General features: G+C 48.4%; 1 protein-coding gene across 1 annotated transcript in view; it reads right to left on the bottom strand.

The window, feature by feature from the left end:
• The window catches only part of iqcb1 (IQ motif containing B1), a 73,706-nt gene that overhangs the window by 52,291 nt on the left and 8,666 nt on the right, over window positions 1-12,749 (bottom strand). Inside the window, exons 3-5 of the mRNA XM_085986818.1 lie at window positions 8,190-8,352; window positions 5,482-5,611; window positions 3,817-3,910 (exon numbers count right to left, since the gene is read on the bottom strand). Of these exons, the coding sequence (XP_085842944.1) occupies window positions 3,817-3,910; window positions 5,482-5,611; window positions 8,190-8,352 (387 nt within the window). The remainder of the gene's footprint in view (window positions 1-3,816; window positions 3,911-5,481; window positions 5,612-8,189; window positions 8,353-12,749) is intronic.

Below are 12,749 nucleotides of genomic sequence, written 5' to 3'. Positions count from 1 at the left end.
GACCAGAAACACAAATAAAAGAGCAGAAATTGTGAGGCTCCGCTGCCAGTGAGGACCCTTGCTACATGCGAGTGTGGGGTGGAGAACTGGGTTTATATTGTTATAATAATCCTGGCCCAAAATCCCGCTAGCCGCTCTCTGCTGCCAGTGTGTGTTAGGCAGCGACTTCTGCCCTCGGCCCAAATCCTGACTAATCTCTTCTTAGGCAGTCCCTCGGAACCGAGGATGACTTGCTTCCACATTAAAAGTGAGTTCTCAGGTGACTGATGAGTCCAATGCAGGACCTACAGTCTCTGTCACAGGTGGGGCAGACGGTGGTTGAAGGGGCGGGTGGGTGGGATGTTTGGGTTGACGTGCGCTCCTTGCGCTTCCTGCGCTTGGCTTCCGCTTGCTCCCGGCGAAGAGACTCGAGGTGTTCGGCGCCTTCCGGGATGCTTCTCCTCCACTTTATGCAGTCTTGGGCCAGGGATTCCCAGGTGTCGGTGGGGATGTTACATTTTTTCAAGGAGGCTTTGAGGGTGTCCTTGAAGCGTTTCCTCTGCCCATCTGGGGCTCTCTTGCCGTGCCGGAGCTCCGAGTAGAGCGCTTGTTTTGGGAGTCTCGTATCGGGCATGCGGATGATGTGTCCCTTCCATCAGAGCGGATCGAGCGTGGTCAAAGCTTCGATGCTGGGGATGTTGGCCTGAGCAAGAACACTGACCTTGGTGCGCCTATCCTGCCAATGGATTTGCAGGATCTTGCGGAGGCAGCGTTGGTGGTACCTCTCCAGGGATGGGGGTCCTTTCACTACTTGGGGAGACAGGATTTCAGAGTGGCATATTGCTGCCCTGTTGATTGTGGTGGTGGGGGGGGGAGGCCGGTTTGGCCTAAGTCTTGAAATGGTTCAATTCTGGTGGATCATTGCTCCCTCACTCCTCTCCTAACAGCAAATGAACTCTCTTAGGTCAGTCGCATTGGGGAGCCATTTACAGCCCTGTATGGTAAGTAAACCTGCTTCATACAAGTGGCCTTATCGCTCGGCGTAGCTGCTGGGATTTCCAGGGAGCCCAGCACCCCATCTCCTAAAAACGTCATCACTAACATAGAAGATAGGAGCAGGAGTAGGCCATTCGGCCCCTCGAGCCTACTCCGCCATTCAATGAGATCATGACTGATCATCCAAATTCAGTACCCGGTCCTGGCTTTCTCCCCATACCCCTTGATCCCTTTAGCCTTAAGAAATATATCCAACTCCTTCTTGAATATATTTAATGAATTGGCCTCTACTGCCTTCTGTGGTAGAGAATTCCACAGGTTCACCACTCTCTGGGTGAAGAAATTCCTCCTCATCTCTGTCCTAAATGGCTTACCCCTTATCCTTAGACTATGACCCCTGGTTCTGGACTCCCCAACCATCGGGAACATCCTTCCTGCATCTAGTCTGTCTAGTCCTGTTAGAATTTTATAAGTTTCGATGAGATCCCCTCTCATTCTTCTAAACTCCAGTGAGTATAAGCCCAATCGACCCAATCTCTCCTCATACGTCATTCCTGCCATCCCAGGTATCAGCCTGGTGAATCTTCGCTGCACTCCCTCCATGGCAAGAACATCCTTCCTCAGATAAGGCAACCAAAACTGCACACAATACTCAAGGTGTGGTCTCACCAAGGCCCTGTACAACTGCAGCAAGACATCCTTGCTCCTGTACTCGAATCCTCTCGCTACGAAGGCCAACGTACCATTTGCCTTCTTAACCGCCTGCTGCACCTGCATGCTTACCTTCAGTGACTGGTGCACAAGGACACCCAGGTCTCGTTGCACTTCCCCTTCTCCCAATCTATTGCCATTCAGATAATAATCTGCCTATGGGGTGAGTCAGGGGTGGTTTGGGGCGGGGGGTGGAGTAGCATCTGCCCCATCCCATCGCTGGATGTTCTGAATAAAGCCAGGAAGGAACGGAAGCGAGTTCCTGCTCTACATTCTGTTGAATTTTTAGCCTCCCATCTCTGACCCGCGCTGCAGTCCAGAGAAGGTTTGCCTTACCAACGGAGCCTCTCAATTCCTGCCCTCTCATCTCTTTACAGGAATATTTACAATAAATCTTCATTTGTTTTTAAATATTATGACAGCGTGAAATACTTCCTTGCAACTTCACCATTTTAGTGCTCTCTGGGGTTGACCCGGGTCTCAGCTTAGAGCACGCAACGTTTAAAAGCTGCCTGAATGATCTGACTTAATATTCCCCAAAAAAGTGACAATGCAAAATCCCCCCAAAAATCATCCTGTTGTGTAATAATGAACTGGCGCTCTTCACAAGCCCATTAAGTTGCACTTGGCACTGAAATGCTGCGAAGCCGGCCTGCAATCCTCTAAACTTCAGCTCATCCAAAACTCTGCTACCCGAATATTACCCCGCACCAGGTCCTGCGCACCGATCGCCCTGGTCCTTGCTGACCCACCTATGACTCAGGTCCCCCCACCACCGCCCGCCCGCCCCCCCCCCCCCGCCACGCGCCTCCGATGTAAAACTCTCATCATCGGGTTTAGATCCCTTCACGGTATCACATTTCCCTATCTCTGTAATCTTCCCAAGCCCTACAGGTTGGGTGATTGGGCAGAAGCATGGCAGATGCAATATAACGTGGATAAATGCGAGGTTATCCACTTTGGTGTCAAAAACAGGAAGGCAGATTATTATCTGAATGGCAATAGATTGGGAGAAGGGGAAGTGCAACGAGACCTGGGTGTCCTTGTGCACCAGTCGCTGAAGGTAAGCATGCAGGTGCAGCAGGCGGTTAAGAAGGCAAATGGTATGTTGGCCTTCGTAGCGAGAGGGTTCGAGTACAGGAACAAGGATGTCTTGCTGCAGTTGTACAGGGCCTTGGTGAGACCACACCTTGAGTATTGTGTGCAGTTTTGGTCGCCTTATCTGAGGAAGGACGTTCTTGCCATGGAGGGAGTTCAGCGAAGATTCACCAGGCTGATACCTGGGATGGCAGGAATGACGTATGAGGAGAGATTGGGTCGATTGGGCTTATACTCGCTGGAGTTTAGAAGAATGAGAGGGGATCTCATTGAAATTTATAAAATTCTGACAGGACTGGACAGACTAGATGCAGGAAGGATGTTCCCGATGGTCGGGGAGTCCAGAACCAGGGGTCACAGTCTAAGGATAAGGGGTAAGCCATTTAGGCCAGAAATGAGGAGGAATTTCTTCACCCAGAGAGTGGTGAGCCTGTGGAATTCTCTACCACAGAAGGCAGTAGAGGCCAATTCATTAAATATATTCAAGAAGGAGTTGGATATATTTCTTAAGGCTAAAGGGATCAAGGGATATGGGGAGAAGCAGGGACAGGGTACTGAATTTGGATGATCAGTCATGATCTCATTGAATGGTGGAACAGGCTAGAGGGGCCGAATGGCCTACTCCTGCTCCTATCTTCTATGTTTCTACCACTCCACCCACCAAACTCTCTGTTCCTCTGGCGCTGGCCTTTTCGGCATCTCCCCTACCTTTGCCCCAGCGTTGCTGGCCGTGCCTTTAGCCGTCTCGGCCCCACACTCTGGAATTCCCTCCCTAAACCTCTCCCCCACTCTCTCTCTCTCTTTCTCTCCTGCTTGAAGACCATTCCTAAAACACACCTCTCTAAACAAGCTTTTGGTCACCCTTCCTAATATCCCCTTCTTTGTCTCGCCGTCTATTTTTTGTCCGATTACTCCTCTGCGATGCACCTTGGGACATTTTTCTAAATTCAGGGTGCTATACAAATCCAAGTCGTTGTTGTTAGTAACCATTTCCAAAGACAGTTAAAACAAAGCCTTCTGGCTGGTACTTACCATATTGAGTCAGCCGTATTTGGCCGCTAAGGAGCCAGCAAAGGGAGTCAGTCACATTGTGGAAATAGCGTAGAAAATCTTGTTTGTCGTCATCCTTGAATTAAAAACAATTTTTTTTAACCTTTTCAAGTACCGAAAGACCCATTCAACCTCTCAAATACTCTTTCTTCCCATGTGATATCTGTAACGCTGTTTCCGGTCACATGTTACTGAGCAATAGGATGCCGATGATCAATTCCTCCGCTTGACGGCCGAGAGCTTCTGCTGTCGGGCGGCGCCGTCAGTCGGGAGCAACGGACAGACGCGAGCCTGCGAGAAGCGAGGGCAGGGCGGGTCACTTGCTTTTTGGCAGGGCTCTGAAGCAGCATAGGCAGGAACCCGGGAAGCTGAAAAATAATATAAAACGAGCCAACAAAAATAATAATTCAGAAAATAGTTTTGTCGTTTTATTTAAAAAGGAAAATGATCAACGTGGGGAGGAAAAGAACAACGCACTGACTTGCCCATGTCCCGTGTTGATAAATACATTTGAATGGTTCTCCTAATATGAGTTTCCCACAGCGACCATGCCAGCTTTACATTGAAAGCCCTTCCCAAAAACAAAGACAATTTTTTTTTGAAGCTTTTGAACCACTCACTACCACATGGGAGTGGTTGAGACGAATTGCGTTGATGTATTTAAGAGGAAGCTAAATAAGTACATGAGGGAGAGAGGAATAGAAGGGTATGTTGATAGGGCGAGATGAAGTAAATGCTAGCCCCAGGGAATGGCGAGGGGCATTTAAAATTTGAAGTTACGGCGGGGGGTACGCCGGAAGGCGGCGTATTTTCAGTGCCGGTATCGCCACACGCCGGACATCCTGTGTGCAATGACACTGGAGATCCTCTCGCATATAGTAATAAAAATAAGATATGAAATAATGGGAAGAGCCAGCACAGATGCAGAGGCCTGAAAGAGCACGTGTGCAGGGTGTCCTGAAAAATATAAGGACCCGAGGAGGCCCAGCTGAGGAACTGAAGCTCTTGGAATGGAGCACAAGGCAAATTGAGCCTCCTGATCGAGGGGAGGGTTGTGCGGTGCGGTGGGGGCGGGTGAAGTTGCTGGGGTAATTGGAAGGTGCAGGTTTTATGATTTGTTTTCCAGAATTCTTGACATATTTATTATGTTACAAGCTTTATTTTTAGGGGTATGCAGTAGGAAGGTTGGAGAAACTACGTAGCCATTTAAAGGACACTGACAGATCTGTGTGCGCTGGTGAGTTGCTCGAGTGGTTATTAAGCGGTGTTATAAATCTCATCATCATGAAGAAACGACTCATGAAATAACACTGGACGGCCAGCTGGTGGCGTCGTCCAAGGAGTATAAATACTCGGGCGTGGGTCCAGCTTGCCCAGGGACATTTTGTAAGACAGGAACTAGTGAAGTACAACTAGACCGCCATGTTCTGAAACAAGTTGATTAAAGCCTTGCTTTATACTCGAACCAAGTGCGTAGTGAGTTTTATTACGTCAAGCGGGATGCTAAATTTGAGCCAAATCCACCTGTGCCACATCTTATTAACCAGCACCAGAAGGAGTGCTTTTAGCTTGTGGACGGGTGAGGTAAGCTTATAAATAAAGTCCATGTAAATACGGCAGACAGGCAGAATCTATACACGTAATCACCTCGGCAGTTTTGAGGAAGCGAGCCTGCAGGCGTCGTGCCAGCAGCATCAGACTGTCAGCAGCTGACGGCAGCACCTTGTTGTAAAACTCTTCAGCGTCTTCCTTTGGATCCAGACCCACACAGGCGGTGCTGAGAGGAAGCAATTCAATTTACCGTTAATTTTAACCTTAAAATATTCCAGTGCTTTTTACCTGGCAACGCGTTCACCCGACAAACCTAGATATCCCACGAGATATTTATGTCAATTAAGAATCATTAGCTCCGGTAGCCAAATGGATTGACAAGTTGGATATTTAAGGTTGCAATCTATAATCAAAGTAGTTATTTTGCATAGAATAATGGATACCCAGGAACGAGGGGTTCAGATGGTATAGAATAATGGTTATCTGTGAGAGTGTTATAGGCTAGAGTTCACTCTAGGGGTTCAGCTGGTGAATCTTCCTGAGCAGTTCAAGCAACATTATAAATCAAGAGACTAAGGGGGTAAAAATTCGGTTGATTTGCACCTCCCGTTAGCGCCCGGGCGTGGCGTCGCTAACCTCCCACGAAATTCAGCGGGAGATTAGGGGCGACAGTAACCGTTAGCGCCCTGCGGCTCCGCACCTCCGACGATTACCTCATCGCCGTGTGCGGTGCCCCGCTCGTGCCCTGGCCGCGATCTTTGGTAGCGCCCCCCGAGTACCGCCGGACACTATGTCTGACAGGATTGGGGGGGCCTACCTGCGGCCGGGGCGGCGCAAATTAAAGGGGAGGTGCCGGGCGGCCATTTTTGTTGCTGGCCGCCTGCCAGCACCTGCCCCCCGTTGCCGTCCCCGGCCTCCTGTGAAGCCCCCCCCCCCCCCTGCGGGGTGCCGGCTGCGCTCCGTGAACCCAGCACTCCTCGAGTGCCGGGCTCTTTTGCTGGCACTCCAATTCCTGGTGGCTCAGCTGGGCCCCGGTTGGCGCTGCGCTGGGCCCCTGCCCTTTAATAAGGGGAAGGCGGCCTGCAGCACCGTGGCGCGACGTGCCGCAGAGCGTGTGGCGCTGCGGCACGTAGCACCGCGATGTTCACTCGCAGCGCCCCAAGAGGGAGGCGGGGCGCTTCCAGTAGCGCCCCGCCTCCCTCTTGGGGCGCCACCAGTGAATTTTTTGCCGAAAGTGGAGTTTAACTGCCTAACATTATGGGTAAGCCATGGATACTGCGTCAAAGCTTCCAGGGTTTAACTAAGGGGTGTTTGTCCCTACAGGTCGATTATTAAGTGAACAACAGTAAACTCTTTCGTATCTGGCACCTACGGGACCGGGATGGTGCTGGTTGATTAAAAATTCCGGATAACGGAGAGGTATACCCACCGAGGCAATTTATAAATCGGCCGACCTCAGACCAGAAGGTGGTCATTCTGTGGGGGTGTTCCGAACTCAGGAGGGGAGGTGGGACACGGAGTGGCAATAGCCCAAGCTGGTTATGTAAAAGCGGAAGGAGCACACCTGCTTATTCTGGCCCCACAAATATACAGTAAAACTTCCCTTTGGGTTCCTCTTTGGGCTGGACGGCCAGCTGATACTGTGTGGGGAAGATTGCAGCGCCCGCAGCGACGGCGGGAACAAGTGGCAAGTCATTCCCCACCATTTTCGGGACACTACTGCCCCATTCCTTCTGGGGCGGAAGCCTCAAAACCTACTCCTGAATTTTGCCGGTTATTAAAGAATTCCGGATGATTAAGTGCCATCTAAACTGTATCTACGTGGATTTTTCGGTAGCTTGGTTTGGAAATATTTTCAACATGTTCTAGATTCCGAGCTGACCATAAAAGAAAATTTAACACGGTAATACATCCTGTTCAGAGATAATGGAGCGGATTAAGCAGTTGGGTGCTTGCAGGGAGCGGGCCTGTTATTTCCCCGGTCAGGACTCTCTGTGCGCACTGTTCTGTTGCTGTGACGGCAGTGGCTCTGTGGGTGACACTCTCGAGGGGCCGAATGGCCTACTCCTGCTCCTACTTCTTATGTACTTATGTCTTAACAATGAACACGCTACACTGCCCCACATCAGTGCGTCACCTTGCTCAATTTAAAGAAAATAACTTCTAACTGGTCTCCTGCATTGCAGCCTTTTGGCTTTGGACAAAAGCCTGCCGAGTAGATTTCTGTCTAAAAACCGGATTGTCAGTGCCTCTTTCTGTCCCTGTGCTCACAACCAGAGGAAGGGTCTATTGGTAGTCAGCCCCTGCCAAGGGGTCCGAGACCTAAGCTCTGGAATTTTTTTATTTTTTTTATTCGTTTATGGGATGTGGGCATCACTGGCAAGGCCAGCATTTATTGCCTGTCCCTAATTGCCCTCGAGAAGGTGGTGCTGAGCCGCCTTCTTGAACCACTGCAGTCCGTGTGGTGAAGGTGCTTCCACAGTGCTGTAAGGGAGGGAGTTCAAGGACTCTGACTTCCCAGCACAATGGGCATGAGGTGTTGCTGAATCTAATAAATCGCTTACGGTTTTCAGTTTTTGGCAAAACGTCAACGTTTGGCTCATTAACATTTAAACAACCTTTTGCCTCAGTGCTTTTTAAAAAAAAAAACATACACTTTGGTTTAAACATTTAAATGCAACACTTTTCCAAATCCTTTCTGTGGAAATGTGTTATAACAGAATTACTTTGTTCTGAACCAGAACTATAAAAGCAATGCAGAGCTGAATATCAATCGTAGAGATTATGCTCCTGATCTGCTTTACCTCAGAATCTCGGCCAGCTGGGCAGCTGTGAACCAGCTTCCTGGGACGTGGGAGTAGTCTTGTGCAAGCACAAGTACGCAATACTGAATTAGGTCGTAATAATAAATATCCTCTTTTAACTTCTTTAACTCTTTGCTTCCTAAGGGAGGTCCTTCCAGGATTTCTGTAAAACACAAATAACAACAACTTATATATTTTCTATATTTCTTAAGGCTAAAGGGATCAAGGGATATGGGGAGAAAGCAGGGACAGGGTACTGAGTTTGGATGATCAGCCATGATCTCATTAAATGGCGGAACAGGCTCGAGGGGCCGGAAGGCCTACTCCTGCTCCTATCTTCTATGTTTCTATATTTATATGGCGCCTTTAACATAGTAAAACGTCCCAAGGCGCTGCACAGGAGTATTTTAAGACAAAAGAATTGACACCAATTCACATAAGGGTAAATTAGGGCAGGTGACCAAAAGCTTGGTCAAAGAGGTAGGTTTTAAGGAGCGTCTTAAAGGAGGAAAGAGAGGTAGAGAGGCAGAGAGGGTTAGGCAGGGAAACCTGTCGCTGGGTCAAAATCCTGGAACTCCCTCCCTAACAGCACTGTAGGAGTACCTTCACCACACGGACTGCAGTGGTTCAAGGCGGCTCACCACCACCTTCTCAAAGGTAATTAGGAATGGGCAATAAATGCTGGCCTTGCCAGTGATGCCCACATCCCATAAACGAATTAAAAAAAATTCCAGTGCTTAGGGCCCAGGCAACAGAAGGCGCGGCCACCAAAGGTTGAGCGATTATAATCAGGGATGCTCAAGAGGGCAAAATTAGAGGAGCGCAGATATCTCGGGAGAATGTGGGGCTGAAGGAGATTACAGAGATAGGAGGGTGCGAGGCCATGGAGAGATTTGAAAACAAGGATGAGAATTTTGAAATCGAGGTGTTGCTTAACCGGGAGCCAATGTAGGTCAGCGAGCACAGGGGTGATGGGCGAACGGGACTTGGTGCGAGTTAGGACATGGGCAGCCGAGTTTTGATTGACCTCAAGTTTACGTAGGGTGGAATGTGGGAGGCCAGCCAGGAGTGCGTTGGAATAGTCAAGTCTAGAGGTAACAAAGGCATGGATGAGGGTTTCAGCAGCGGATGAGCTGAGGCAAGGGCGGAGACGGGCGATGTTATGGAGGTGGAAGTAGGCGATCTTTGTTATGCTGCGGACATGTGGTCGGAAGCTCATTTCAGGGTCAAATATGACACCAAGGTTGCGAACAATGTGGTTCAGCCTCAGACAGATGTTAGGGAGAGCGATGGAGTCAGGTTTTTTTTAAATTTGTTTTTATGGGATCTGGGCGTCACTGGCAAGGCCAGTATTTATTGCCCATCCCTAGTTGCCCTTGAGAAGTGGCTAGGGAACGGAGTTTGTGGCGGGGACCGAAAACAATGGCTTCGGTCTTCCCAATACTTAATTGGAGAAATGGTTTGCTCATCCAGAACTGTATGTCGGACAAGCAGTCTGACAATTTAGACACCGTGGAGGGGTCGAGAGAAGAGGTAGTGAGGTAGAGCTGGGTGCCGTCAGCGTACATGTGGAAAGTGACGCTGTGTTTTCGGATGATGTCGCCAAGGGGCAGCATGTAGATGAGAAATAGGAGGGGGCCGAGGATAGATCCTTGGGGTACACCAGAGGTAACGATGCGGGAGCGGGAAGAGAAGCCGTTGCAGGTGATTCTCTGGTTACGATTAGATAGATAAGAATGGAACCAGGCGAGTGCAGTCCCACCCAGCTGGACGACAGTGGAGAGGCGTTGGAGAAGGATGGAGTGGTCAACCGTGTCAAAGGCTGCAGACAAGTCAAGAAGGACGAGGAGGGACAGTTTACCTTTGTCACAGTCAGCAAGCTTCAAAGGAGAATGGGTTAACGCTACCAGAAACACAGAAGATATGAGCAGGAGTAGGCCATTCGGCCCCTCGAGCCTGTTCCGCCATTCAATGAGATCATGTCTGATCATCCAAATTCAGTACCCTGTCCCTGCCTTCTCCCCATATCCCTTGATCCCTTTAGCCTCAAGAAATATATCCAACTCCTTCTTGAATATATTTAATGAATTGGCCTCTACTGCCTTCTGTGGTAGAGAATTCCACAGGTTCACCACTCTCTGGGTGAAGAAATTCCTCCTCATCTCAGTCCTAAATGGCTTGCCCCTTATCCTTAGACTGTGACCCCTGGTTCTGGACTCCCCCGCCATCGGGAACAGCCTTCCTGCATCTAGTCTGTCTCGTCCTGTTAGAATGTTATAAGCTTCAATGAGATCCCCTCTCATTCTTCTAAACTCTAGCAAATATAAAACAAAATCTCAAATCATGTTAGCGATTATGTTAACATAACAGTGCAGCCCTGTGGGAACCATTTTCAATTCTGAGGAGATTCAGAAAAAATCTCAACTACTATTTAATCTTAACAGATTCAGAACACTGTAATAAAAAAAACACATGCCTGTGGCCTTAAACACCAGCATTACAGATTTCATAGTAAAACCGTGAAGTCTGTATATGCATTTTAACTCAGCTTCCTCACACTGATCAAGATAATCCAGCTCCCCTGTTGACATCATCAGTATTTACTAGTCAATTAAGAAATATTTATGCTTGCACTGCATCCCATCCACAGGCCATGATGGGCATCAACCTCAATAGGCAGGGCCCCCTCGCCCCCTCTCCAGGCCTGCGAAATGCCTCGAGCCCCCCGACCCGCATTGTTCCCAGTGCAAACACCTTCACGCAAAGAAACTGGGATGCGTCTATGCATTTTCCTGCCAGCACACTGCAATCTATAAAGGTACAATGACTGCATAAAATATATATGGGAATGTTAATTTTCAGAAAACATATATTTGAATGTACAGCTGAATATACAATGGCCTCATAAAATATATGTATGAATATGCTAAATACAATAGCGGCATTTAATATATACAACAACTTGAATTTATATAGCGCCTCTAACATAGTAAAATGTCAGAAGGCGCTTCACAGGTGTGATTATCAAACAAAATTTGACACCGAGCCACATAAGGAGATATTAGGACAGGTGACCAAAAGCTTGGTCAAAGAGGTAGGTCTTAAGGAGCATCCTAAAGGAGGAGAGAGGGGCAGAGAGGTTTAGGGAGGGGATTCCAGAGCTTAGGGTCCAGGCAGCTGAAGGCACGGCCACCAATGTTGGAGCGATGAAAATCGGGGGGTTGCTCAAGAGGTCAGAGTTGGAGAGATCACGGAGGGTAGTAGGGCTGGAGGAGGTTACAGAGACAGAGAGGGGGCGAGGCCATACACGGATTTGAAAACAAGGATGAGAATTTTAAAACCGGACTGGGAGCCAATGTAGGTCAGCGAGCACTGGGGTGATGGGTGAACGGGACTTGGTGTGAGTTAGGAGACGGGCAGCAGAGTTTTGGATGAGCTCAAGCTTATGGAGGGCGGAAGATGGAAGGCTGGCCAGGAGAGAATTGGAATATATGAATGTGCTCCCTTGAGAATCCAATAAATAAAATTATATAAAAAATTCAAAGACAGAGAAGCTGTAGCATAGTGGATTAGAAATTTTTGGGAACTGGGTTTCAGTCTCAGCTTAGACTGAAGTGATGAAAGTCTCCTCTCCCTATCAGCTGCAGCGATCATATGTGAAGTAAGTCTGGATGGCGCCAGTCCACTTTTTAGTAAACCGAGTGCCTGACAGGATTGAGTCACTCTGACAGAACCTTAACAGAGCGTAGCAGAGACGATCTTTACTATGCAGCTGGCAATGCTGTATTAGAACTGGAATGTTGGTGCTGGATGCAGAAAATGGGAAAGTGCAATGGCAGACCTGCCGTCTGTTTAAAACAGCCCTGCTTTCACTTCATAATGACAAAGCACAAGAGAAAAGATAGCTTAAAGTTCGGACGTAGACCCTTAGCTCCAATACACCTGGAATTTTAACTTGTCTTTTCTCTTTACAGATGCTGATGGACCAGCTCTGCATTTCCGGCATTTTCTGTTTTTATTCTGGATTTCCAACCTTTCTTTTTAGTCACACACAGCAGTGTTCCAATTTAGCCACGTGTCAAGACGAAGTGAATAAAATGCAAAAACATACACAGGCTTGAACTACACCCGCAGGGTAAAAGGACAGGTCGATGTTTTGGGCAGCTTCCGAGTTGTTTCGGCATTTTCTACTGTTGTATTCAAATAATGGGGCAGTAATTCCTCCCCAAACGCGTGAGTACGGAAGGGGTACTCACGCGTCTGGCCGGAGGAAATGCCGGTTTTCAGCATGCACAGCGCATGCGCTGAAAACCGGCATTTCCTCTCCTCTAACCCAAGAGGTGAAGAGGCTAGCGCGTGCGCTGTAGGGGGCAGCGCGTGTGTCTTGGATTTCCTCTGTTTTGGGGGATTTGCGCATGTGTAAAGGCCTCCGGTCTTTACGCTTGTAAAAAGCACACGTAAGTATTTATTTTTACAGGTAAGTGGTGTTTTAGTGCAATTTAGAATTTTTTTCCACAGGTTTATTATTTTAAAGAATCTACAATAAGGTAAATTTAGTTT

Source organism: Somniosus microcephalus, chromosome 4, assembly GCF_052327205.1.
Source record: "Somniosus microcephalus isolate GS21.2 chromosome 4, FLI_Smic_1.0, whole genome shotgun sequence".
Lineage (NCBI taxonomy): Eukaryota > Metazoa > Chordata > Chondrichthyes > Squaliformes > Somniosidae > Somniosus > Somniosus microcephalus.
Note: the sequence above shows the minus strand (reverse complement) of the source record. Positions and strands in the feature narration are given on the sequence as shown.